The sequence below is a fragment of the Paramisgurnus dabryanus genome, chromosome 16 (assembly GCF_030506205.2).
Source record: "Paramisgurnus dabryanus chromosome 16, PD_genome_1.1, whole genome shotgun sequence".
In the NCBI taxonomy this organism is placed as follows: domain Eukaryota; kingdom Metazoa; phylum Chordata; class Actinopteri; order Cypriniformes; family Cobitidae; genus Paramisgurnus; species Paramisgurnus dabryanus.
Window position 1 is genome coordinate 16073115 of NC_133352.1, and position 27811 is coordinate 16100925.

At 36.6% G+C, this 27811-nt stretch overlaps 2 protein-coding genes across 2 annotated transcripts in view; both read right to left on the minus strand.

Annotated features, from left to right (window-relative positions):
* Positions 1 to 6122: 6122 nt before the first annotated feature.
* Positions 6123 to 10997, minus strand: mtnr1al (melatonin receptor type 1A like). Its single transcript, XM_065266515.2, has 2 exons — positions 10787 to 10997; positions 6123 to 7057 (listed from the first exon to the last, which is right to left on the minus strand). Exons 1-2 carry the CDS (start codon positions 10971 to 10973, stop codon positions 6288 to 6290), a joined length of 957 nt encoding a protein of 318 aa, XP_065122587.1. The 5' UTR covers positions 10974 to 10997; the 3' UTR covers positions 6123 to 6287.
* A 4502-nt stretch (positions 10998 to 15499) lies between these two features.
* fat2 (FAT atypical cadherin 2) overlaps positions 15500 to 27811 on the minus strand; it is a 44687-nt gene continuing 32375 nt past the window's right edge. Inside the window, exons 19-24 of the mRNA XM_065266530.2 lie at positions 26961 to 27762; positions 26413 to 26567; positions 21704 to 22145; positions 21400 to 21559; positions 19242 to 19768; positions 15500 to 17549 (exon numbers count right to left, since the gene is read on the minus strand). Of these exons, the coding sequence (XP_065122602.1) occupies positions 17077 to 17549; positions 19242 to 19768; positions 21400 to 21559; positions 21704 to 22145; positions 26413 to 26567; positions 26961 to 27762 (2559 nt within the window). The 3' untranslated portion in view covers positions 15500 to 17076. The remainder of the gene's footprint in view (positions 17550 to 19241; positions 19769 to 21399; positions 21560 to 21703; positions 22146 to 26412; positions 26568 to 26960; positions 27763 to 27811) is intronic.

The following is a 27811-nucleotide window of genomic DNA, read 5'->3' on the forward strand; positions in this document are numbered from 1 at the left end:
GTAAAAATAATTCAATATAATTTTGAAATAAGTGTGCAAACCGCAACCTCATGCTCAAACGTATAATGCATCACCCTTTACCCACAGTATGCCTTCACTTGCCTTTGACCAAACATGGTGTATTGTGAACCTGTAGTATCAGGATTATATTTGTATAGAAAGACTGAAATGTTAAAAAGATTTTTTTCACAGTGGTGGCTACTAGCAAAGTGAACTGCTAACAGTGATTAGGTAACATTATGAACATATGACTTACAGAATGTATACTTAAAGGTTGGGTGCACGTGTTTGGAAAACGCTTTGGAGTCGGGCAGAGTACCAAAACACACTTGTAACCAATCAGCAGTAAGGGGCGTGTCTACTAACCGACATCACTGCCTGGGTTGCGTATGTGTGGGGCGGGTCTATCAAAAGAAGTCCAGATTCTATTGGGGTAGGGGCGTTTCTGTTTAGGTGATTTTAAATGTCAACATTGGCTTTTAGAGATCGTGCACCCCGCCTTTAACTAAGACATTTAGTAAACACGTATTAACCATAGGGTACAGCTTAAGGTATAACTCAAGAAGAACGTAGCATTGAGGTTTTGGGAAATGCAGCCCAGATTTGTGATCATATTTGTACACATTTATTAAATTCCAAACATAAAAATTCAAACAACCTGTTGTTAACTTACATGTAGTCTTATAAGAATTGGTACATGCTCTTTGGAATAATTAAAGAATGGATATCGTGCCTGGGCGTTTTTAAGTGTGTTTGTAAGTGCCAGAAGTTCATTCATATTTTTATGTTGAAGGGCATTTTAGTGCTAAGGTTTTGCCTTATCCAAGATGCATCACTGCTATTGCTATGAATGGGGGAGACTGCAATGGTCTAGCAAAGGAATTCCTGCCTTCCAATTAAAAGAGCCAGTCGTTGTTTGCGCACGTGGACAATGACATGACACCCTTCAAAGACTTTTGCTAGTCACATTAGATGGGTTAAGGACAACTTTACTATCGACCTTTATTGACTTCCATACTAGTATTTTTTTTTACTTTGGAAGTCAATGGTGCTTTATTACAGATATTTTCTGTAAGAAATTATGACAGGTTTGTAACAAACTGAGAATGATGACAGAATTTAAATTTTTTAGTGCACTATCCCTTTAAGTGGTAGAAAGTCACACACAGCAGGTATCTGTGTAGAGCAATTTCATGCATAGTTATGCTTTTAATCCTGATATGAAATAGAAATGGCATATTTACACTCCTTACTCAGGAAAATAAATGGCAGATTTTATCCGTACTTCAATAAGCATCATGACTTTACACTCATGTTAAATAACTAGTAAGTAAATTGTGTGAGAAATACCACGTTTTTTTACACGTGAAACATGAACACATGTTATATTGAGCGCTGTAAACACAATCAAAGCTTCAAAAAAAACAGGAAGAACGGGATGTTTAAGTTTGATGCCTTTGAGTTGGGATGTTCAAGGGTAACATCTGCAGTAGGTACTCTGTCAAAGATTGTAATAACAGTGTTTTGTACTGGAACCGTTCAAAAGAAAATTGGTATGGTACACTGTCATTATTTTTAAGTAAAAATATAGACTGGACTAAAGAAAAATGATTTTTTCTATTGCCACATTCTATTCAGTAGTTCCAGATGCAACTTTCATTCATGTTTTTACGCAACTAAGTGTACCAGTCTATACTGTATGAGCAAGTATCAGGACTCAAGTAAAAGTGACTCACTTTTAAAAAATAAACAATATCTTTGTGTATGGTGTATAGGTGTTTCAGAGTGATTATAGTAATGTCAAAGTCAATATCTATTAAACATTGTGTTTTGATTTTGCAAAAGCCCCACAGCTTACCAGTTTTAGTCTTATACACACAGACAGATGCTAATAAGCGATTTAATCTATTGTAACACCTATAATAGTCAGGAATCACAATAACCACAGGGGATTGAGAGGAACTAAAGAGGGTAATAAGTGAAAACAGCTGAAGAACATGAACTCATAATTATATTAAACAAAATAAAATATTTAAAAAATAAACAGACAGAGCATAAGTTTAGATCCTGACAGAAGGCACAAAAACAGATTTGCAATTTACCTGAATCTAATGTTCAGGCACAGAACCCACGGCTGTCATGGACCGGTCACAAACAAACTACACTGTAAGAATGATGTCAAATCAACAAATTAAATTAAATTAAATATTTAATTATGTCAATCTATCACATGTCAAAAAGTATAATAGGTTTAATTGATTTGCAAAACCAAGTTGTTTTAACTTCATGCTGCATTTTTTTACAGTGTACAGTGCAGAAACTGTACAAGGATGTCAAGTGTGTGATGATAATGTCACAAGTCTTATTGTTACACATTATGAATGACCAATGTCTTGCCTCATAGACTTCTATTGTAAGGGTATTACTAAAATATACTTAAATACATTTTTAGTACATATTATTTTGTGTTAAATAATAGTGTAAAAGTTATAAACTACAAATATAAAAAATTAAAATGTATAGTTCTTCTTAAGTAGTACCTTAGTTCACTTAAAAAAGTATACTTAATACCAGTATCACTGTACTTGAAGGAAAACACGGAATGGCGGAAGAGCACTTAGTTTGCAGCACTTCGACTTCGGCGCAGTAATATTGACGGAAGTTTGAGCGAGAGGGGGAGTATTCAGGAGTGATGATGTTACTGAGGTCGAAGTGCTGCCATCTAAGTGCTCTTCCGCCATTCAATTAAATTTTTTATCCACTTAAAAATTGCCAAGTTTTACTTTGTGCCATCATACTTACTCGTGTAACTACTCATGTAAGAGTCTTTTAATAGGGAAAACATGGAAGTGTTTGGTGGCTTCTAAATTCATCCCTGTTTGGATCCTAAGGAATAAATGGGGCTAGGCTAAATGCTAACACATTCACGACGTGCTGTACAAAGTTCACACAGTGACAAAATAGATATGTTTTAATTTGTTTAAGTTGAGGTAAAATATTGAAAAACTGTGGTGTTTTCCTTTAAAGGGAACATATCATGAAAATCTGATTCTGATTTAGTCAGATTCCCCATTGCTTCTATCAACCTAGAAAATGTGATAAAGATCAACCCTTTAACTTTGTTTTGGTAAACTATTCTCTGCAAGTATGTGAAAAAATAGGTAATTGAAATTTGACTCCCCTTGTGATGTCAAAAGGGGATAATACGGCCCCTTAATCTGCACTATCCAACCACGGCACTGCCATTTAGTGCAGAGATCAGGTCATTTGCATATAAAGGACACAACCAAAATGGCACATTTTAGCGCACACCTACAAAATGGCAAATTTAACATGTTATAATAAATGATCTATATGGTATTTTGAGCTAAAACTTCACATGGATACTGTATTAAACAAGTCTTGTGAAATGTCTCCTTTTAGTGTTTTGAATTAAAACTTTTATCAAATTACTGCAGTTAAGTATTTTTTAAGTAGGCCTACTTTAAACATTTTTAAGGTTTATTTAATACTAAAGACTTTTTGCATATAAAGTAGTTTGCTTGATTTTTTTTTCAGACCCATACAAGTTGAAAGAGTTTTCAACAGTTAAATAACTTCACATCCTGATGTTGTCTTGTCGACAAAGCTTTACTTGTACTGTATTGAGTCTGGAACAAGCCTATCTGAAGAGATGGGTGCAGCAGACACATTTTTTTCTCGGATAAAAATCAGAAGTACTTTTACTGTGATTTGGACTCTGTGCCATCTTCAGCATAGGTGTGGTGTGTCTGTGTTTTACTTTCAAACCCCGAGGCATCAAAAACAAGCTATTTGTCCTCAGTGACCCACAAAGCTTCCAGTCAGAGATAGTTTTTTATTGCTGAACCTGCTCTGAATGGATGATAACCGGCAACAGACCATGAAGAGAATTGCCCCAAGCAAGTGTTAGTTTTGCAGTAATGTGTGTTGACTTGTATTTATTGTAGTTTTATAAACATTGTCAAACACATGTCAAACATGTACCTTTGTTGTTAATCCATAAAAACAACGCCATGTCAAAAAGATTTCTTTATACTTTTTAAAAGTACAACATTTTCTCTCCTCCCACATTGGAGTGAATATTTCACACATTTTCTGACAAAGTTAAATACAGTGATGATTAATGTTTAATAAGTCTTATTACTATAAAACATGATATTGTAAATGAAAGCAGCATTCAAATTCCCGGTCAAGTTATAAGAATGTTTACATATAAAAATATGATTGTTAAATAAATCTTTGATCTTTTTGAGGAAAAGTGCTGAGTGGGGAACTTTAAATAACATAGCATTGCACATTTCAATTTCCAAATACTGTACTTACACATAAAACACACAAAAATGTGTGTGAAACATGAAACTGGAGCGCACAAATTATATAAAGCAAAACACAATATTCCTTGTGCACTTAACATTGAAATTGTATGAAAAGTATGATACAAAACAGGCTTTAACAAGTTTTCATCAACAAGTCTCTCTGCAGCATCATTTCTGTGTAAATGTGTAAAACATTGATACTCATATCTTAGAGTAAATCATACAATCTTCTGTGAAACTGAGGTCAGATACTGTAATACAGGTGATACATTTCAATTAATGATGCTCACAAATAAAATCTATCAAAATTATAATATTCTCAATAAAATGTTCTATATATAATTCATTTATTAGATATCTGTACTAAACAAATAAATATGTGTCATAAGTCAAATTTATGTGTTAGTTATAAGTGGAATGTAGATGCAAGTGTTAATTATAACCATTAACCTCATATATCTTCCAGAAACAGATTTTAAGATTTATGTAGTTCTAAACGTAGGTTCGGGAGGAGCCTAAACATTCAGGCCTGTCAATCATCATCATCATGGGCGTATATAAGGCAGCCTTCAGGCCTCCGCATCCAGCTGCAATTTTTTCCGCCATCCCTCCTCCTCCCCATCTCCTCCTTCACTCTGTCTTTCTTTTGCAGGGGGTTGAACTTGGGGCTCGAGCCCCAGCCTCAGGTTCGCTCTCTCTGAAGGTTCAGAGCTCAGGTACAGAGCTCCCTTCGAGGACAGCAAGCCAAGTTCGTTTACCATTAATCATTAAGACGTGAATGCGCAGGCGAACTAGTGAAAAGAGATTAATACTTTAAATATTGTAACAAAATTTAATAAAAAAAACTTAAGATTTCATCAAATGAACAAACATATACTTTTGTGCAAATTTAGCTGCTGTATGCTGTATACAGTGACAGTGACTCAAAAGATGTCAATATTTGATATAACAAAATTTTAAAGTTATAAAATAACATTCTGATGACAATAGATGCACCATTAAGAGGTTTTTTTTTACATGTACCTGCACAAGTATATTCCTTTGACTCATACGCAGTGTTCGACACGTGCATTTCGACAAACTGATATACTTGAAGAGTTTGGTTCCATAACGCGATAAACGTCTTTTTTTATAGTTACAGACCAAATCAGTATTGTATCAGGTCAGTATTGAAAAGTAAATTCTTAATTTTATGCAAAATACGATATCCGCCGTGTTATTCTGTCATCTTTTCTCCCTTTTTTCCAAACCACGACAAACACCACTCCTCCTCCTCTGCAGAATGCCATAAATCCACTCAGCCAATGACAACGCACCATTCCACGCATTGTAAACATTAATGGTGGCGCTTTAAATAGCCTACACACAAAATCCTTTCCTCATCTACTTTGTACTTCGTGATCAACAAACAAACAAAAACAAAATAGTAATTTTGATGGCATTGATAAACTAAACAAACAAAAATCAAGCAGAACCTAAACATTTTACAGCTGATCGCTGTCAAAAAAGTTCAGCAATGATTTATGGCATTTTGAAAAAAAAATACTTGTCATGGATTAATTGCATTTTGCATCTGTTTTTATAATAAATCTTTGAAAATCAAATTATGAATTTGAATTTTTAATGTTATTATAACCCAAAGATGCTATGTGAAAGTTTGTAACAGATAGTGGTATTCATCATGTCACTTCCTTGGTATAGAAAACACATTTTTACCCAAACTGGATTTATTGCATTTTGGAACCAAACTCTTGCTGGCTTACATACTCCTGTACTTGCACGTACAAAGTATTCACGGTTACAAAAATCTGGCAGTGCATGTATTATACTGATGAGAAAATTTGTCTCACATGCACTGTACATTGACCCTAACATACGCGTAAAAGTGAAGTATAATTTAGTCTTCGCCAGTTTATGAAAGACACAGTGGTTGTCTCCTCGAAAAAACTTTTAACAGTGAAACTTGAAAATTGCAAGTACAATCCTTTTATACTCTTTTCTAAAGTTGTTGTTTAACACTCCATATATCACGCCATTTAGACAGCTGTTAAAGTATGCCATGAAATAACTGGCTGTGAAGAGCCACTCCGGTATGGCTTGACCCAGTCCGGGGTGGATGGCCACCGCCAAGCCTATGAAGTTCAGAGGAGCCCAGCAGACGGCAAACAGCACGAACACCACAAACATGGTGAGAAAGTTTCGGAAGTCCTGAGGTTTGATCTTGGGCCGACTGTCGGGCTTGACCCGTTTGCGAACCTCTATGACAAGGATCCAGATGCGCAGGTAGCAGTATGTGACGATACCGATGGGCACAATGAAGTGTACCACCACTACCGTGATAGTGTAGAGCGAGCTCACCGATTGGGCGAAGGTGCACGAGTAGACTCGTGGGTCGTACTGCAGGGACTCCACGAACCAGTTTGGGACGATTGCCAGGATAGTCAGCATCCAGACCAAGATGACGTAACATGCTGTATTCTTGTTGGAAAAGAGCTTGTCGTATTTAAGGCTGTGGCAGATGTAACAGTAACGGTTGACTGCAATACCTGTGATGTTGAAAATAGAGCCAATAACACTGAGGCCCATTAGGAAGCCGCTGATTTGACAGTGAATATCACCGGCAATCCAGCGGTCATGGAAGATTGCACTTAACACTAGTGGGTACGGATAGATGGCTACTACCAGATCTGCTACTGCCAAACTCACCACAAAGGCATTGCCTGGAAAGAAAAGAAGAATATTGAAAATATTTTATACAGAGACTTCATTTGAAGATAAGAAAATAATTAAGTGCTTAAGTTCATTATGCATTATGAATTGCAGTGTTTTTATGAATTGCATTATAAATTGCTTTTTTTTATGAATTGCATTATGAATTGCAGTGTTTTGTGACTTTCTCTTGACACATTTCAAAACAAAAATACAGAAAAATTGAGCTTGCGTGGTTAAGTGTTTGCTTTAAAGCAACACTTTGTAGTTTCCATGTAAAAATGACTTACAGCTCCCCCATGTGGTTGAAAAGCGCAACAGTGCCTGGTATCAGACACTCTTCTGCAGGCAGGGGGAGGGGCGGGGCTGTGTTTCCTACCCTCCACTGCCACTTTCAGAGTGTGCTTGTAGCAGCTAGGAGGTTGCTCAGGTTGCAGCAACAGCACAATTTGTCCAGTTAAAAGTTGTTCTAGCACTGAAATAATTTTAGAGACATTATTTAAAGGTAAAAAAACTACATAGTGTTGCTTTAACACTGTAAACTACATAGTGTTGCTTTAACACTGTAAAAAAATACTTTGCTGCCTAAAAAAATTTTTGTTAAATCAACTCAGATTTACAAGTCAATAGAGATGAGTTGTCACAACTTGTAAAATATAGTTGAGAAAAGTCAACTTAATTTTATAAGTTATAACAACTCACCTGTAGTTATAACAACTCATCTCTAGTCAAGTTAAATAATAGTAAGTTGAAAGTATTTTTTACAGTGTACTAGCATAAAACATGTTTTAGGCTGAACTCCTTTTAAACCAAATTATTGCAATGAAGACTAAAGGTTGGAATGAATCACTTAATAACAGTTTATTGTGATACAAATCACCCCTATTACCAGTTGAAGGTCTTGATCGTTGCCATCAACTATTTCCATTTTTGTGGTGTATTTGAAATTAATGCTTTTCATGTTCATGTAATCATTGTTCTCATTTTACATAAATGCCAGACTCATTCTGTGTCTGATAAGCCCAAAACAAATAGATATGCTTGATATGACTCACAAAGATCTCTCGTGGGCTGTAAATATTATTATCAAATGATGTTTACAAAAATCCTAGGAGTTCATAGCAATGACCTACACCAAATAATTGGATTTTGTAATGTTTGAGCAATGCATTTATTATGATGTTCACAGTAACCACTCATGGTAACACTTTATTTAAATAGACCACTTTAGACAGTTTAATAACTATTAGCAAATATCAACTACCAATCTTTATAGTATTAGTAGACAGTCTGCTTAATATCTGTTAACCCTTTATTGTGACGATCCCTCAACAGACATTCACCTGTCTATAAGTATTTTTGCAGGTGTATGTCAACTTATTCTACTAACCATTACAGTCTACAAATACTCTAAAGTGAATTGACATATAGTTGCAAAGTTATTTATAGTTAATGTCTAAAATGGACTATCAAAATAAAGTGTAACCCAACTCATGTAGTCAATGGCTTATTAAATTAACAAATTGGTACAGACATTAAGACTCGATTGACCTTTTAAGATCAACATTAAAAGAGGATTTAGTACAGTAGTTTGATGTGAGCACATTGATGAGCTAAAAACTCCCAGTTGTTATGTTGTATATGCAACAGCAAATGTTTATGATTTTTATTAAACATTATTTTAATATGTTGCTTTTGCCAACTTTTATCAAAACAATTAGCCATTTGAGAGATTTTACTAGGGTCAAAACCTGCCTAACTGTGGTAAAATCTTTAAGTCTTTAAGTGGCGTGTTGTTTTATTTCACCAACAAATTTGTTCACACTATTGTTTAAAAATAGCTACTTTGAATTTCATCCATTTAAATGCGCTTTACACACAACAAGCCTAATGCCAGATGCTCCATTAAAACAAGTGCTGTATTGACTTTTGCATCCACCCCAGTGACTGGAGGCAATGAATTGAATTCTTTAAATTACTGAACGCACGTCTCACATCCAACAGTGTTAACCCAACCAAGTCTGCGGGGCTCTTGCAATAATTTTCTGTGTCCCTTGAAGAGGTACAGGGACCAGTCACATTTTTACCTATTTATTCTATTTACTACCTATTTATTCTCTACTTAGTGAATCAAACGATTAACAATGACAACCAGAACATCATTTACTCACCCTCACGTTGTATTGAACCTATATGAGTTCCCTTATTCTGCTGAACACAAAAGAAGAGATTTTGATAAATGTTGGTAAGCACACAGTCAACGTTACCCACTGACTTCCACTGAATTTGATTTTCCTACTGTGGAAGTCAATGGGTACCATTAACTGAGTGGTTATTATTTATCTTTTTTTTGATAAAAAATAAATAATAATCATACAGGTTTAACAACATGTGGGTCAGTAATTTGTTACCCATATTTTATATACCTAATTTCTATAATGTGACCTACATGACACTCTTAACAATACAAGTGCTTTATGATGCCTTCAAAGAATCATTTTTGACTGTAGGGTTTTTTTTATATAAAAAGAACCTTTTAAGCACCTTTCTTTATACATAATGATTTGGATACATGTAAAGTGTAAAAGTAAATAAAACACACACATACACACATATTACAGCTAAGCATAGAGCTGTAAGTATTGATTATTGAGTGCATCAAAAGATCATACTGTAAACCTGTTTCTCTGCCAGCATTGTGAGCATCTACATTAAAAATGGCTTCGTAATGACTTCATTGTGGCATTGTTTGAATGGGTTGAACAAGTTCTTTCTAAAAAACTAAACATATCACTTTCTTTATTAGTGAATAATAGAAGTATAATTAACAAAATTGAATAAACACATCAGGTAAGAGTCTCTTTTGTAATATAATGCTTGCACAATAATAATAATTCAGTTAATAACAAATTATATGTTGCTTTACATTAAGGTTGCAGGTAACACTTTATTTCGATAGTCCACTTTAGACATTTTACTAATTATAAGTTACTTTGCAACTACTTATTAACTACCAATCTTTAGAGAATTAGTAGACTGTCTGCTTAATATCTACTAACACTTTATTGTGATGATATCTCAACAGACATTCAACTGTCTATAAGTATCTCTGCAGGTGCATGTCAACTTATTCCACTAACCCAAACCTCTTCCCTAACCCCAACCCTTACAGTCTACTAATACTCTAATGACAGTTAGTTGACGTATAGTTGCAAATTATTGAAAGTTAGTTGACATGTAGTTGCTAAGTTATTTGTAGTTAGTTGAATGTCTAAAGTGGACTATCAAAATAAAGTGTAACCAGGTTGCACAACTTGTTTGTTTGTTTTTACATGCAAGATGATAACTTAGTTTCAAGCACTTGTTAAGTGTATGTCATGCAAAAGATGAGGCTGATCTCAAAAAGAAAAGTGTATATTATGTCCCTATGCTCATTAAAAGCTTTTTTAAAATGTTATTATTGAACCTTATAGCCACTTTATAACTAAATCACTAAACTTAAAGGTCAAGTTGTGCTTTGTCAGATAAGACCAGTGGTCAGAAGACTCATACAAAATTAAAGCTGACAGTGTTGCATAGATGCAATACAGCATCCTCATCCGTGCATGCTTCCATGTGATAGGATTATCAGGCACACTTGCTCACATCTGGCTCACAAAGTGTAATAATAAAATAAAATAAATTCATGAATAAATAATCATTTATAATCAAGCATGATGTATTTATAGAGATGTATTTACCTGCCTTCCTGAGTTTTCGGTTTCTGAAGACTGACACAATGACCAACAGGTTGCCCAGTACATCAACTATAATGGTGGTGATGAGCACGCTGGAGAGTAAAGTCACCACCCAGGGGAAAGAGAGATACTTGCTGTCCTGGTTTCCGGTAGAAATGTTCCTCAAAAAGGCATCCGTTCCATCCACCATCCTCAATTTATCATCACGGGACAGCGGTGAGGAGTACTGTCCTCCGGTGCGCGCGCATCTGTGGAGTAGTGGGTTCATTCAAAAAGAGAACGGCTGCTGTGCGCGTAAAACACTGACGCGCACCGTAAATACGAGTCATTTAAGTAGAAATTTTGACAATGAAAGGACGACATTTAGATAGCTCTAATGTCAATATCGCGATGTTTTATAGTTACGACACTTCTTGTTAATTGTAAGGATGTATCGCCCAGTTCAATCAAAACGCAAAGAGTTTCCAGCTGCCACAACGACGCATTAGGATTAAATGAAAATAATACTTCGTTTGTAGCAGTTGTGTTTGGCGAGCGGACGGACATTTTCCAGCGCGTACCTTTGGTCGGTAACTTCTGATGTGCTCTGGATTAAGAGACGCCCATTCATAAATCTGATGCACGTGCCTCTAAAATACAGTTGTGTGCATTCACCCATCTACATTCATAGTGCTGTGTCCAAAATATTTCGACTTTATAGTTCTTTTGTGCTCGGGAATCCAGATGGAGATCCGTTTGCCTTCGCTGCCAGAAATGGATTTATATGAGCGTGTGCGCTGAATTGACTTTCATCCGTGTGAAGCTGGATGCTGATGCTGAGGATGCTCGAGCTGGTCATGTGAGGCACCTGATGACTCTATCACACTGACATGTGAGCAGGTGCGCATCCTAAACCACCAGCTCTGCAGGTTCAAGATGTGAAATCTAGTCACATAATTGAATAATGGAAGTATTATAGGATCTCACAAAAAATATGTTTTCCTATTAAATATAGTTTTTGATTTTGTTTAGAGGTTTCTTTCATAATGAATGTGCTGTCTATAAACTAAGTATACACTAAACTATAGATAGTTTACCATGTGTGATGGTAGTCTGTTCTATTAACATTCATTCATCGGATGCCTGAAACATCTCAGAAGACCTCTGACATCAATTCATTCATCAAAAAAACACATTCAGCACCCCATGATCTCTTTGAACCTCATGCTTATGGTTGTCTCATTCACATCTCACATTATCCATCATTCGCTTTTTTGTGTGTGCACCTTTCCAATGTAAAGAAAATCCAGAAATGAGTTTTTACTTGTTTATTTGTTCTTTTCTATTCCAGCAGGATGATCCCTGACCAGTGAAATGAGATTTTTTTCAGAAATGATTGGACACCAGCTGTGGAGTTTGGGTTTTTGGCCCATAATAGGCTTTTTGGCGAACGTCACATGACAAACCGGAAAACAGGTCTCATCGCTTCCGGATGTCGAAGAAAATTATAACAGCAGTATGAACTGGCAATATCTATAAACGTTTAACGTATTCAGCTAACCTATTTTATGTGTTGCATTTATTCTATTTCAGTATCGAAATTTAGAAGAGCAAAAATAAAACTGATCTTTCTTTTAGGGCATCTTGAGTCAAACATCTAAGTTTTTAATGAAACACATGCAAAAGACCAAAACCGGAAGTCATGTGACCTGTTTTGAGAAATATGGACATTTATTGCACAAAATCCCTAATAAGCTGTCAGTAGTGTGTTAGATTTCTCCTGCTGCCCCATCATCTGATCTGTCAACTATCTGTGCTTCTTGTCAGATTTATTGATGCTTATGACAGACTATGCTAACTTTTGCTAACATACAATTTGTAATCATTCATTCAGAACGGATTTGCATTATTGGCATTAAAAAGCAGTGATTATGTTGATTTGGGATAATTCATCAATATATATTATAGAACCAAGTATTATGGATATACATTATATATCAAGTGGCAAATAAGTGTCACATTTGATAAAAATTAACAATGTATGATATAAATTTTTGAGGGCATTGGTATTTGCATGTGAGTTGTGAGGTCATACATCTCTCCTCTTTTAAAAATGCATTAACCTGAAAGCACTGCTGCCCCCGATTTGCTGCCCCCAAAAATGTCAGAGGATCACATTAATAACCAGACCTTGCTGTGTGCACAGCATTACGATGCAAAACATTGTGCCGTGTGCTCCAGCCGGTGTTTAACAATCCAGATGTGAAGGGGTTTACCCGCAAGACAACACTGTCACATGGAGATTAAGAGGGCGCTTGCATCACTTTAAATGATGACTCTATGCTCACCCTGCCATGCTTGTGTATGTGTGAGGGGAGGGGTGTTGGTTCAAATGAATTTTGAATGACAGAGGGGTAATGCTCAGTGGCAGTGCTGATTACAGACAGTTGGGTTGCAGTCGAGTGCGTCAGGGTTTGAGGTGACCCATGGTGATTAGCTGAGCCTCTGGTCTGCTTCTGCACTAAATCATACTTAATCTGTCACTCGGTTTGTTACTTTAATATCAAGAAGTCATGGGAACAGCCGATGCAGCTTTCTCAACAAGTGAATGCCTACAAGGTTACTTCCTATATGTTATTTATACAACGGGGATGTTGAATGCTTTATTCTGATTGGTTGAGAAATGTTCCACAGGTATGCATTATTTTTGTATAAACGCACACCTGACCTGTCAAAAGTATTAAAAGTGCCCTATAATGTAAAACTGTATTTACATAAACATAATAGAATTATAAATAAAATGAATAATAGGAGTTCTGTACATATATGACATATTGTGAGCCTCAAACACTTGTTTCCTCCTTATGTTAACCTTGAATGCAAAAGACTGCTGGAAAACATGCCAATCTTAACATAACACAGACTGTGACATCACATTGTTTTAATATATGCCCCATCATCAAATTACACAATAAATTAATTACAATGTTGTTTCAATGCTAAATACAAAATTGTGACTGCTGAGTTAGCACTACATGCTTGTTAATGTTATATGCTAGCGTTTAGGCGGAAGTTCTTTTATTTATGTTACAGTTACATTTTGCAGGTCCATAGAAACGTCCATTTATATTTTATTCTAAAATCTGTATCTTGGTCTGATACAGGCTCAAACACAAGGTCTGTTTACACACACTAAGAGCTACTGAAGGAACTGCTGTGTGAAACAGCCAATCAGAGCAGAGCTCGACTTTATTATTCATGACTCTTTCAAATAAGGTAATAATGGAGCGGTGTAAGGTGCGTTACCACCTTGGTTGTGCATCATTTTAAAATAATTTAATGGCCCTTCGTCAATTATTCCTTACATACTTTGCACATTTTATGTCCTGCTTAAAAATGTTTTGTGTAAATCAGATCACCTAATGCAAATTTCTCACTGTTTCTAAATATAAATAATTTTTAAAGGGCCACTGCATGCCTTGACTGTTTGAAACGGTATAGTACTGTAATATGGTGGCACGTTGGTCTCAATGGCTGCATTCAAAATTGCACCTTCTTACTATAGTAAGTTTAAAACAATATGTGACAAAAGAAGTATGTTTGAATTTACAGAACTCATAAAATAGTAAGTGAAAAGTACCTGGATGACCTATTTTGTCTGGCTGGATTGTAAAGTGTGCATTCGGTGGTCACTTTACTATCCCATGAGGCCACGGAAGAGGATTTGTGAATGGAGATGACAAAAAGCAACTGACACTGGTAGGGCAAATAAAAAGGACAACATGCCAAATGTACGTGTAGTACGTCCGAACTTTATTTGTACTACACACATTCGTATTATATAGAACATACTTTTTTTGAGCTTGTTAAAAACAAAGCTTTGAACCGGTTCACAGAACGAAAACAAAAAACAGAAACGCTGAATGTATAGGCATGTCAGAATTACAGTTATGCCACTTACATAATGTAGCCTTTTTTAATGTTTGATGACAAGATAGAGACTTAAGGAAAATTATGTAAACTAATAATTAAGTTTATTGTCCTAATGTTCAGCCTACTTATTTGTATATCCAACAGCTGACATGGAACGTTATTAATCAGTTCGGGAACTTTATTTTTTTTGTTCTTACCGGTTCATGAACGTCAATTTTAGGGTGGAACCGAAAACGTTAAAATACTGTTTCTGGTCGGAACAAACCAATTGGGGGAAAAAATCTGGTTCAAAGCCTGGTTAAAAATTTGCTGTGGTTATGCAGCTGTTTGCCAGTAACCTACTGTAGATTAAGATGTTATTTACTGGCAACAGTTTGTTCAAAGTTATATGAACTATAAACATGAACTCTTTGTCTTTACAGAATAAAATAATAAAATAACAGCCTCATGCAAAGCATTCTGGGAACCAGAAAATTTTCTCTTTTTTGATTCCCAGAATGCTTAGCATGAGGATGTTATTTTAGTTTTATTATGTAAAGATAAAGACTTTTTAATGTTTAATGTTCATTTAACTTTAAACAAACTGTTGCCATAACATACATTTAAATCTACAGTAAGTTACTGCAAACAGCAAAAATTGTCACAAAAAAACGATCATTTTGCTTTACAAGATGTCAGCAGTATGCTACCAGAAGCAGTGGGGATTATTTTTGTATTTGATATGCTGTTACTTGCATTATTTGAATCACAGAGCACTGCGGTTTCTGCAAAATATCTTCTTTATTGTTCTACTAAAAAAAAATGTCACCAACATATTTTTATTTTTAAAACACAGGTTATACACATTTTGTATAGTAAACAATTTTATTTTCGATAAACATATTTTTTTCATATTTTCTATAGAGATGAGAAATGGCAGCCAACATAAATTCTCTCACAGAGGAACTCATTTAAAAAAGCATGGGGTTCAGCCAGCATTGAACTTTCTAAATACAAAAAGGTACATTCGCAACATATGTCACAACCACACCCACTTTACAAACAACTGTTCATATTCACAAATACTTACAACAGCTGCCATTCATATTTACATCAACACTGTACTGTCATTTTGAAAGACTACAGACTAAACACTACAATGAAGTAGCAAACAAGGGAGAAGTTTCACCGACCACATGCAATAAAATGAGATGGCAAAAATCAATGTGCAGTCACAAATTTGAAATAAATCACATGTGTCAGTAGCATTTACTTAATAACATATAAAAATTCCCATTCATTACATTTGAAATAAAAGCAAAATACCCATACGACCTCCGTCACTGATATGAATACAAATCAAAATCTTTGTAAAATATAAAATACAGCGTATTGTTCAAACAATGAGTTTGAATCAGTTCATGTCTTATCAGCAGATTTTATTTCATACTTGCAAAGTATTTTTTTATCTTTTTCATTTAGTAAGCACTATAAAAGTTTGACAAGTAGCATTAAAAAGCTACATCAGGATTTCTCATGGCTTGAATTGGTTTGCCTTTGATCACTAAAAACTGCATAACGTCTGCTGCATCAGAAGTTTATAGTGTCAAGTTCACATTTAAAATTACAGCATCACTGCTATTCACCAAGTACTGCAATTTGGACACATTCAGCTAAAAGTACTTTAAGTTGACAAACATTTCTCCATCTACTACTGACATCTATCAAACATCTATGATAATAGGGGACATATATTTCATAAACATCCATGTAATTTCACATTGCGTATTTATTATTTAGCAAAGAACCAGCCTCTGCTTCAGTCTATTCTCACAAATCAATGCTTTCTCCTATACAGCTTTCTATTGTTGGAAAATATGTCTCTTGATACACTGCATCAGTAAAATGCATCTTGGGAAAGTATACAAATATTCTTGCATGGTGGTTGTCGGGAGCACAAGGGATGCACAACAGTTTGTTAACATAAAAAAATAATTTGTGCAACAGTTTGTGTCCAATCTAATAATGACATGCCACACAACAAACAGTCATTTAATTTAAACAAATGGGATTATATATAGATTTTCTAAATTAACAGGACAGGGTGCGATTAAAGTTGTATAATTGAGGGTGCATAATCTTTCGACACTTTTTAATCACACCGTAGACATGTTTAAGGTCATGCAATTTATCTACAGGAATGTAAAATAGTAATAATATTTAGATTTTACACACATTTATTCGTTTTTTCCCCTGAAAACGACTATTAATACTGATAGTCTTAGTGCTTGTGTGGCCTTCAGCCATTGAGCTTCATATACTATGTGTAAGAAATGACCTTTCGCGTTCAAACTCCAACAATGCAAGACTTTAATGCCACTGCAGTCTTCACGATTGGCTGCCTAAAACATGACCTCTTCACAGCTGCCATAGTCACTTTCTACCATATCTGAGCCGGCATAATTGCGAGATGTCCTTTGAGCAGATCCAGCCCGATTGGATCCACCGCTATCCGCATAGGAAGGTTGGGCCACACTCAAGCGCACACTGAGCCTTTTGTAGCTGTTGGAAACGTTGTCCATGCTTCGAGTGTGCTGGGTAGGGTAGTAGCTTATGGCAGTGTACTCATTAGGGCACTGAGGGCTGGGCAGTGGCAACCCATCCGGCCCTAGGAAGTCATCTAAGTTCTGGTTGCTGTAACAGGGGGGCAATGGAGCGCGGCGATCGACACGCTCAAGAGGAAAAGGGAAGCCTCCGAAACGAGAGTTTCTGCGGGGTTCGGTAGGAGCGTTTGAGTAGGTGCTTTCCACGATGTCAAACTGTGGGAATTCTTGAACGGAAGGTCGGCCGTAGTAGTCAGGATCTGCTGGATACACTGTAAATGAGAATTTAGATGGATTAGTGTCTTGATGTGCTGGGACCGACTTGTTACTCATCTCAAAATATTTAATGAGGTGGCTAAAGGCAGAAGCGTAGTCCAAAGGTCCCCATACAAAGCGCATGGCGCAATTTTCGTCATCATAAGAGTGTGCGCATAAAGTACGTGTGCTGGCAAATTTGAAACTATGCTTTGCAAAGATGTGCGTTTAACTGTGTGTGTATGCTCACGTATGCATAAAAACAGACTATACTGTGCCAAGGGCTTAATTTGTAAAGGTGAATCATACAAAACATACAATTTTGAGGAAAAAGCATAAATTAAACCCAACGTCCCCTTAAACCCAACGTCAATGGGGTGAAATCAAATCGTACAAATACGTACAAATGAGACTGTACTGTACTTTGTGCGATGTTATGAGCGAGAGGCGAGCCTGTTATTCATTCAGTCTTTATTATAATATAATATAATATAATATAATAAAATATAATATAATATAATATACTAATATAATATAATATAATATAATATAATATAATATAATATAATATAATATAATATAATATAATATTCGAATATAATATAATATAATATTCGAATATAATATAATATAATATTCGAATATAATATAATATAATATAATATTCGAATATAATATAATATAATATAATATTCGAATATAATATAATATAATATAATATAATATAATATAATATAATATAATATAATATAAAACTCTATATAATCTATATACATTGAGTTGAATCGAAAATCAAGTATAAAATTTATCCAGAGAATCGAAATCGAATCGAGACTCGAAATTGAACCGATATGATTGTGAATCGAAATCGAATCTAACTGGAACATCTGAATCGATTCCCAGCCCTAATAAAGTATAAAACCATCACAGAATGTGGCAAATCATTTTGATAAGGTAAATACTGACCCCCAGACTATTTAATTACTTATTTGGGTGACTGAACAACTAGTAAAAATTTATATTTTTGACCCTGGACCACAAAACCATTCATAAGTTGCACGGGTATATTTGTACCAATAGCCATTGTATGGGTCAAAATGAGTGATTTTGTTCCAAAAAATTAGGATATTAAGTAAAGATCATGTTCCATAAAGGTATTTTGTAAATTTCCTACCATGAGTTTATAAAAATGTAATTATTATTAGTAATATGTGTTGCTAAGGACTTCATATGGACAACTTTAAAGGTGATTTTCTCAATATTTTGAGTTTTTTCACCATCAAATTCCAGATTTTCAAATAGTTGTCTATCAGCCAAATATTGTCCTATCCCAACAAAGCTTATTTATTTAGCTTTCATTGTGATGAATCTCAAAATGTATGAAAAAAATGACCATGTTTTGTGGTCCAGGGTCACATTTGTGCATTACCTTACTTTTACTGTGTATATTCATTTGTACCTTCTCAAATATTATTATATTGCTCGACTGTTAGGGATAAACTGTCCTTGAGATCACAATAATAAATGTGTTACAGTTATTTGACCATATTTTAAGTAGAAGTTTAATGAAATATGGCCTGCGCATGCTTTTCAATCACCTACACAAGTGTACTCAGCCACAGTATTTGTCCTCCCACTTTCTTATCTGCCCTCTTCACATCCATCAACAAATTCCAAATTACTGAAGCTTCAAAAATAAAACTTCTTACCTTCATAGTCGTGCTCCCAGGTGTTTTTTCTAATCGAATCGTTATCAGAGCAGGAAGAGGGCGGAGGAGGTAGATTGGGGGCCACGCTGCAAATCACGGGACCTTGAACCCGATGCGAGCGAGGTCCTACCTGAGGACCGAGCTCCCGCTGGCTGCGAGGTTTCAGTGAACGGAAGGGACTATTCTCCAGATCGCTTCCGGAGCCAATCAGGGTGCTGATCTCCACAGGAGAGCTGATCTCCTTTGCTTTCACCATGCTTTTGGGCATAGTTGCAAAGTAACCATTGGAATCCTGCACACAGCCTGACTTGTGCTTCTTATGGCTGATGTACCATTTTCGAAGACACACAAAGCCCACAACGACAAGGATGAGCCCCAGTATGCCTGCACAGATCTCTGCAATCTCCACATAGAAGTACTGAGGAGAAGTGGTGCGCTCACAGTGGATCAGGTTCTCTGCCATTGAACAGTCAAAACCGTTGAGACAGGGATTTGGAGTGCAAGCATCTTCTGTATCATTCTGACATCTGTCAAGAGAGAAACAATGAAATTAGCGTACATTTAATGAAAATTGCACAGAAAAAATTAGAAATAGTAGCAAGTGAGTTAGATCCTCTTCATCTTTTTAATCTCCAACACACTTTAAATATATTTATATATATAGTGTATATACACATATATATATATATACACTCACCTAAAAGATTTTTAGGAACACCATACTAATACGGTGTTTAACCCCCTTTCGCCTTCAGAACTGCTTTAATTCTATGTGACATTAATTCAACAAGGTGCAGAAAGCATTCTTTAGAAATGTTGGCCCATATTGATAGGATAGCATTTTGCAGTTGATGGAGATTTGTGGGATGCACATCCAGGGCAAAAAGCTCCCATTCCACCAAATCCCAAAGATGCTCTATTGGGTTGAGATCTGGTGACCGTGGGGGCCATTTTAGTACAGTAAACTCATTGTCATGTTTAAGAAACCAATTTGAAATGATTCAAGCTTTGTGACATGGTGTATTATCCAGCAGTAAGTAGCCATCAGAGGATGGGTACATGGTGGTCATAAAGGGATGAACATGGTCAGAAACAATGCTCAGGTAGGCTGTGGCATTTAAACGTTGCCCAATTGGCAAAGTGTGCCAAGAAATCATCCCCCACACCATTACACCACCACTACCCGCATGCACAGTGGTAACAAGGCATGATAGATCCATAACCTTATTCTGTTTACGCCAAATTCTGATTCTACCATCTTAATGTCTCAACAGAAATCGAGACTCATCAGACCAGGCAACATTTTTCCAGTCTTCAACTGTCCAATTTTGGTGAGCTCGTGCAAATTGTAGCCTCTTTTTCCTATTTGTAGTGGAGATGAGTGGTACCCGGTGGGGTCTTCTGCTGTTGTAGCCCATCCGCCTCAAGGTTGTGCGTGTTGTGGATTCACAAATGCTTTGCTGCAGACCTCGGTTGTAACGAGTGGTTATTTCAGTCAAAGTTGCTCTTCTATCAGCTTGAATCAGTCGGCCCATTCTCCTCTGACCTCTAGCATCAACAAGGCATTTTCACCCACAGGACTGCCACATACTGGATGTTTTTCCCTTTTCACACCATTCTTTGTAAACACTAGAAATTGTTGTGAGTAAAAACCCAGTAACTGAGCAGATTGTGAAATACACAGACCGGCCCGTCCGACACAAACAACCATGCCACGCTTAAAATTGTTTAAATCACCTTTCTTTCCCATTCTGACATTCAGTTTGGAGTTCAGGAGATTGTCTTGACCAGGACCACACCCCTAAATGCATTGAATCAACTGCCATGTGATTGGTTAATTAGATAAGTGCATTAATGAGAAATTGTACAGGTGTTCCTAATAATCCTTTAGGTGAATGTGTGTCGATATTGTTATAAATCATTAACCTAAAAACACATAGCTTATTTGGCACAAGAAAGTTTGGCTATAGAAAAACATTATTAATTAAACTCTCAGACACAATTTCTACTTGTAACATGTTCAGAGAAATGCAGTTCTGTTTAGTAGATAGGCCTTGGAATATACATCACCATACAGATCCAGTAAATTTAGCAAACAGGTGTCACCTAATTGTGCAAAGTGCAAAACATCACAGGAGTTCCACTGTGTGATTCTTACCTGTTTCCAGCAGTTTGCTCTGAACAGTTGCAGACGTAACCCTGAGTGTTTGGCACGCACAGACCATGGACACAGGGTTGAGATGCACAGGGATCGTCCGTCAGATTGTTCTTCTCACAGTGGGAGCCATAGTACGACAACGGACAGCTGCAGCGAAACTCTGGAGGAAAGATGTAAAACTGTATCTCATGCTTATTTCTGACAGGTCAAACATATCAATAGGATCTCCTTTGGCCTCAGATTAAAGTGTAAACTGCCACTGGTGTCCAAATAAAGAATAAGCACAATAACATTTTATTCTCACCTCCACTTGAGTTTTCGACACAAGTGCCTCCATTCCCACAAGGATTACTGGCACAGCTCTTTACATCAGAGCAGCACTGATAGATCCCAAAGAGTCTGCCACTCTGTGGGCCAAAACTTGCCATCCCCTCCTCCTTTCTCACTGCTTCTCCATTAAACTCTAAGCTCTCCAAACAGCCACTGAATCCGGGTCGCAGGGCATCTGTACTGGGATTAGAATTGGCAAGCATCAAAGCCCCACCGGACTGAGTAAGCTTGCAGGGTCGTGGCAGAACGGTGGAGTTGGTGTGGCTGGCATCTACGGTGAGTCTAAGGGTTGTGCCATTGACCAACAGAGAGACGCTGTGCCAACGGCCATCAGCCACAGGATGATTGACCACCTGCAGGCTGGCAGGGACCGTGTTGCCACATTTATATCTGAACCGCAGCTCCTTGTCTACCAGCTAGAAAAACACAAACACAATAATACTTCAGGTCAGATCAGAAAGAACTTAGTATATAAATTCGATGCCACCCATGCCAACTAAAATGCAAAAAATAGGCACTATTGTCATACGGGTTTCCCAAACATTAACACTCTGCCCCAAAATTCACGCCACTGTATAAAGCAAAAGTTGAAATGTCAGACCACTTTGAAAGCACTTCTTAAAGAATTGCATTGTATACACTTTCATACAAATGCTAAACATACAAATAATGTGCTTCTGTTTAGATTTTAACGTCAAAGATTTGGCACACTTCACCTTTAAAACCTTTATCTTAATCTATGAAGAAGGTCTGGGCCTTGCATGAGGTTAAAGGTTTATGAACTCGACCCTGGTATTATGAATAGTAAAAGAGCAAGCAAGTCTCATGCTGAGGAGGGTTAGATAGGTTGTGTTTTGCACAGTAGGAAGTGTTCGCTCTCTCTCTGCGGGAGATAAAAAGCACTTTGAGCGATGAAGGTATATTTAAAAGAAAGAGCTCGAGAGAGTGTTTGGAATCGGGATGCAAAGCCCGTCTCCAATCAAAAGCATTTGGATGCATGCTGACATTATGCAGCTTCAGCGTTCCACCGCCAAATAATAGATCACTTCCATATTTATTCATTACTTGCCTGTTCTGTGCATTAAATAAACATAGCTGGTGTGTGTACTTCCAAATTAAAAGTATTACACTGATGCAGAGGGTATGCATTATTAACCATCATCTCTTTCACACCAGCCTCTTAATTGCTGCGGCAAAATCTTCAGAGAGTCTTGTGGTGTGAGAACCCAGCGCTGAGCCTTTTGCATAGCAGTCAGCCCATGGGTTTTGCTCATTGGTTTTCATTGGTTGGGAGTGCTGTTTGAATTTGTGCAGTGCTGGGGCACAAAGAGGAGCTTCTCCCGGGAGGACTGATAGAGGGTGAGCGTTCGATCTGAATTTAAGTCCCTTAAGGACCAGCCACAAATAATGGGTAAAACTGTCTAGTATTATATTACAGTGCATGCTGATTAATTATTTCATTAAGTATGAAGTTGAACTACATTACTGCCTTACATTTTTACCAGAATTATGTATCTTAAAACAGCATGGGGAACAGGTGCTTGCAGAACATTGTTCAATCTTTTAGGCCAAGTGGATTATCATTGATAAATAATTTTAAAGGGATAGTTCACCCAAAAATTTAAATTCTGTCATTATTTACTCACTCTCATGTTGATACAAACCTGCATAAATGTCTTTGTTCTCATGAACACGAAGGAAGTTATTTTCAGAAATGTTTGTAACCAAACTGATCATAAGCACCATTCACTTCCACAATAGGAAAAAAGAATACCATGGAAGTGAATGGAGCTCATGAATAGTTTGGTTATATGAGACAATTATTATATTTTTGGGTATCCCTTTAAACATTTATTTTTACTGTTAAATACAAAATGAGAAAATAATATAGAAAAAAATTAATAATTCCAGTTTGAAGAAAAACCTATAATGTAATTTAAAAGTCCTTGCTTTGACTCTACACTGTATTAAAAGATATCTACGGAGCCCGTCTCATGACATGGTAAAACTTTTTTTTTAAATCCTGGCCATAAATTAGCAACAACAATTCCCACAAATTATTAAATCGTGGCCACGTTTTAGTAATTCATTCCCTCGTTTAAGTTAAATCGTGGCCACGTTTTATGAATTAGTGCCCAGAATTTTATTTAAACCATCAGGACATTAACACAATGCTAACACATCTTTTAAAATATCAATTATAAAACGGGCAGTTCTGGTTCTTCATTCTGATTGGTTGAAACGCATTCTAAGCTGTGATAAAATACACCGGTAACCTCATGGTTCAGACCACATTACATAAGTATCACTGCGCCACTGTTGCTGCGTACTGATTTATGAAAATAAACAACAGTCTTTAATCATATTTTTAATTTGTCTACAATTGCACAATTAATGGTGATATCCAGATAAATGTCAATAAATATTGTTGAGTCATCTCGTCGATAAAGAGAAAACGTTGTCTGAGGAGTTTATAACGCAAGTTCATACGTCCGCTATTATTCACTGGGTGGCGATCTTACCCAACTTAAACACTGACGCATTCACTCAACACTGAAAACACAGCGTGTAAGTTTTGATGGCTTTGAATCTGATCACTTACATAAGTTCTTCACAAAAATTGAATTATCTTCGGTTTTAGCAAAAAAATTGAGAGGTGATAAGAGAACAAGGTAGGATGAAACGTTTTATTTTGTTTGTTTTTGTTTGAAAGCGGATGGTCTGTTATTTCATTTGATATTTTATGTTTATTTAAAGAAGATAATTTTTCTGCAAGGCATTACACTAAAACTGGGTGGCAACTTAAAAAAAAAACGCTGACGGGGAAAGAGTTCAGCATGCTCCCAAGCATATTTGATCATCACTTCAACAGTTGCACAATATCAATGTTAATGTATAAATTAGATGAATGGTGATTTATAAAATAAACACCACAGTCTTAAATCATTTTTTCATTGTGTCTTTGCTGCATCTCTGTTGGTTGTGAACTGCGCTCTGTTTCAGTCACTCTTGATTCTGAGGAACTACTTTGTTTGGCGGCAGAGTAATATTTGTACTAATATAATTACAACTTATTTGTGTTTTATTTTATAAAATCCCTCTAACGTTATGCATATGAAGTAACCGTTTTATAAACGCAATAAACCCCCTCGAAGCATTGGGGTTACCGTGCATTTTATAACAGCTAAGGGGGTTTTAGGCACTCCGCTTCACGTCGTGCCTAACAACGCCCCTTAGCTGTTATAAAATGCACTGGTAACCCACTGCTTCTTGGGGTTTATTGCTTTAATTCACTATAGACATTATTAATGACGCATACTAAATGCAGTTTTATAAATGGCCACGATTTAAAAAAAAAGTTTTACCATGTCATGAGACAGGCTCGGTAGATATCAGTTTTATCACATCATGCCACAGTGATGTTTCTGCTAATAATGTTAGATCGCAACTGTCAGTATTCATAAATGCTACAGTCGCTTAACTGACAAGTCACCTTTTCTTCCCTCTCTTGTCACGGGGGCTCAATTTCCATTTGAAAGTAATTACCTAAAACGTAAGATAATATTAAGAAATGTATGAGCGCAGGAGTTAAAAAGTGAATTCAAATTGTACAAGTTTCGAGATATCCTATCTTTCCAATTAAAAATGTGATGAGACAGGAGCTGGCTGGAATTTGCTGAGGTTGACATGGAACGTAACGTCTCCAGAGAGGCACATAAACTGTGTCATGATTCTCTGTGAAGACTCTACTGGATGACCATCTTTAACAATTCCTTTTGAAGCCCTCCTCTAACAATGAAATGAACCAGATTGCCAAGTTTGAAAACCCAGAGGTAAAGCTTTGAAAAAATATAACTGCACTTTTGATGTTGCAAGCCACTTAAAGTGAATTTTCCATTATGATGTATAAATGAGACATCCACCGGGATGAGGGATATATGGGATTTTTAAGCAGAGGTTGCAGTTTCAAGTAGTACTTTTTGCATTACTTATCCGTATTGAAATATATAGGACATGAGAAGCACTTTTTTGTGTAACATTACTTCCTACTGAAGTGTCACAGTTGCATTATGCCTGATAAATAAAATAATACTCAAAATATCCTCTCTGTTTCTCTGAGAGCAGTTAGCCATTCATTCATTATTTAGAATGCCATGTAAACAGGTTGATTCATTACCAATACGCTTGAAGGCCACATCAAAAAAAAAATTCATTTCCTCCTCGTGTCCTTGAATATTAACATTTATAGTTTGCAGTCAAGTCAAGTTTCCTAAGCAAACAGTTTTTTGTGAGCGGTGGTGGCTGGTACACATTTTTGGGGCGCAACCATTGATCTATATATTGTAAATGACTGGATTGCGTATGACGTCACAACTGTGAAGCCACCACACCACCATGTTGGTATGCCCAAACATACTATTAAACGAATAAGACGTTATCAGTCTCCGCTTTTATATCTGAAGTCTCCCTGTACATTATTACAAAGCAAAACTGTTTGTAAGCATCCGATTTCTTTTTTGGATGGATTCAAGTTTCCTTTTTGTTTGCTTTTGGGTTTGTACCTGGGTTAATTTACAAGTATACTAAGAAAGCTGAGCTTTGTTTCTAGCTTTGGGCTAGAATGTGACAGGCAAATAAACAAAATCAAGATATCTTTTCTCAGTTAACTAGAAACTGTCGTACCTCTAATGTTCCCCAGTCAGATGCATTGGTAGTCATTACTGTGCCCTCCGTGTCAGATGTCTTAAGTCGAAGAGATAGATGAAAGCTCTGTTTGTCTTCTTCCATGCGATAAAGGTATTTCAAATAACCTTTACCATCAAATCTCACAGCAGATTCTGCAATAAAGTAAGGCAAAAACTGTCAATATTTTGCAAAACATAAATCCACCTGCTTGCAGTTGAATGAAATATTGAGTGTTATATACACAATGCATTCATTCATACAGGTACATTCTATATCGATTTCCCGGTGTAAGCATTACTTCAATAATTGCATTTATGAATTTACTCTAAAGAATCTTTTCATACCCCATAAAATGAATGAAATTCTTAGTTTACCCAAAAATATCATCATTAACACACCCTTTAATATATTTCTTCTATAAATAACAAAATTATTATATTTTCCATATAATAAATAATAAAGCCTTCCATGTCGCAATTGCTCTGAAAACCAATAGTTGGTGTTACAAGGAAGGTAAAAGTTGATGGTTATCTATAATCGCCTACCATTGCAGAAGCAGATGCTCTCCCAGCTGTGCTGTGGAGTGATGAAACTAGCTCGAGCTGTGGCATAGCTGCTCATTCTCCCGCTCTTTATCACTACTGAGTTTCTGCAACCCTGTGGTGGACAGCTGGTACCCACACAACCATCATGCTTCAATCTCAGAATGTCCAAACCCAATGTATTTTCCACAGATGAGAGGACCCCAGTCAGCCGCTGAGCTTGAAAAGGCTGAACAGAGCCATCCTGAGTTCGACGGACTACCAATACCTCCGTGTTGACGGAGTTTGGCTGTTGTTGCAAGCTGGCAATGTGCAGCTCCTGTTTGGGTATATTGAGTTCTATGCCCAGGCTGCGCTGGAGGGTTTTCCAATGATCGGCCACGAACTCCTCAGCCGAAACACCTGCCAACCGCAGCGTGAAGCCCTGATCCAAAGCGTGCTGAGCAGCGGACCAGACTTGAACCTTCACTGCAGCCCAGATGTTGAACTTTCCATCAGACACACTGATATTTAAGTAGTACAGGCCTGGCTCCACGTCCTTCTCTACCACGATCTTTCCATCCACTGTGTCCACAGAAAACAAGCCTCTGTCTGGGATATCAGAGATGAGTTTGTAAGAAAGGACATCGTGGGGGTCTTGGTCGGTGGCGTGCAGTTTGCCGATCACTCGTTTGGAGAATGTCCCACCAGCGGTGGTGATAAAAATCTCGAGCGGAGTCACGGTGGGTGGAAATCTGCTCTGCTCTGTGATGTTGATCTTCACTACACATATGGAGGAAAGTGGAGGGTTGCCGTTGTCAGTGACCTGTGGGGATGAAATTTAGGTGATGTGAGAAAATCTATTTTGGTGAAAT

What these genes read in the sequence shown, in the direction of transcription:
- mtnr1al (XM_065266515.2), bottom strand. Translation starts at nt 10,973, where the DNA reads ATGGTGGATGGAACGGATGCCTTTTTGAGGAACATTTCTACCGGAAAC. An exon ending in CCGAAAACTCAGGAAGGCAG is followed by an intron (nt 7,058 to 10,786) that starts GTAAATACATCT and finishes TTTTCTTTCCAG; the next exon opens with GCAATGCCTTTGTGGTGAGT.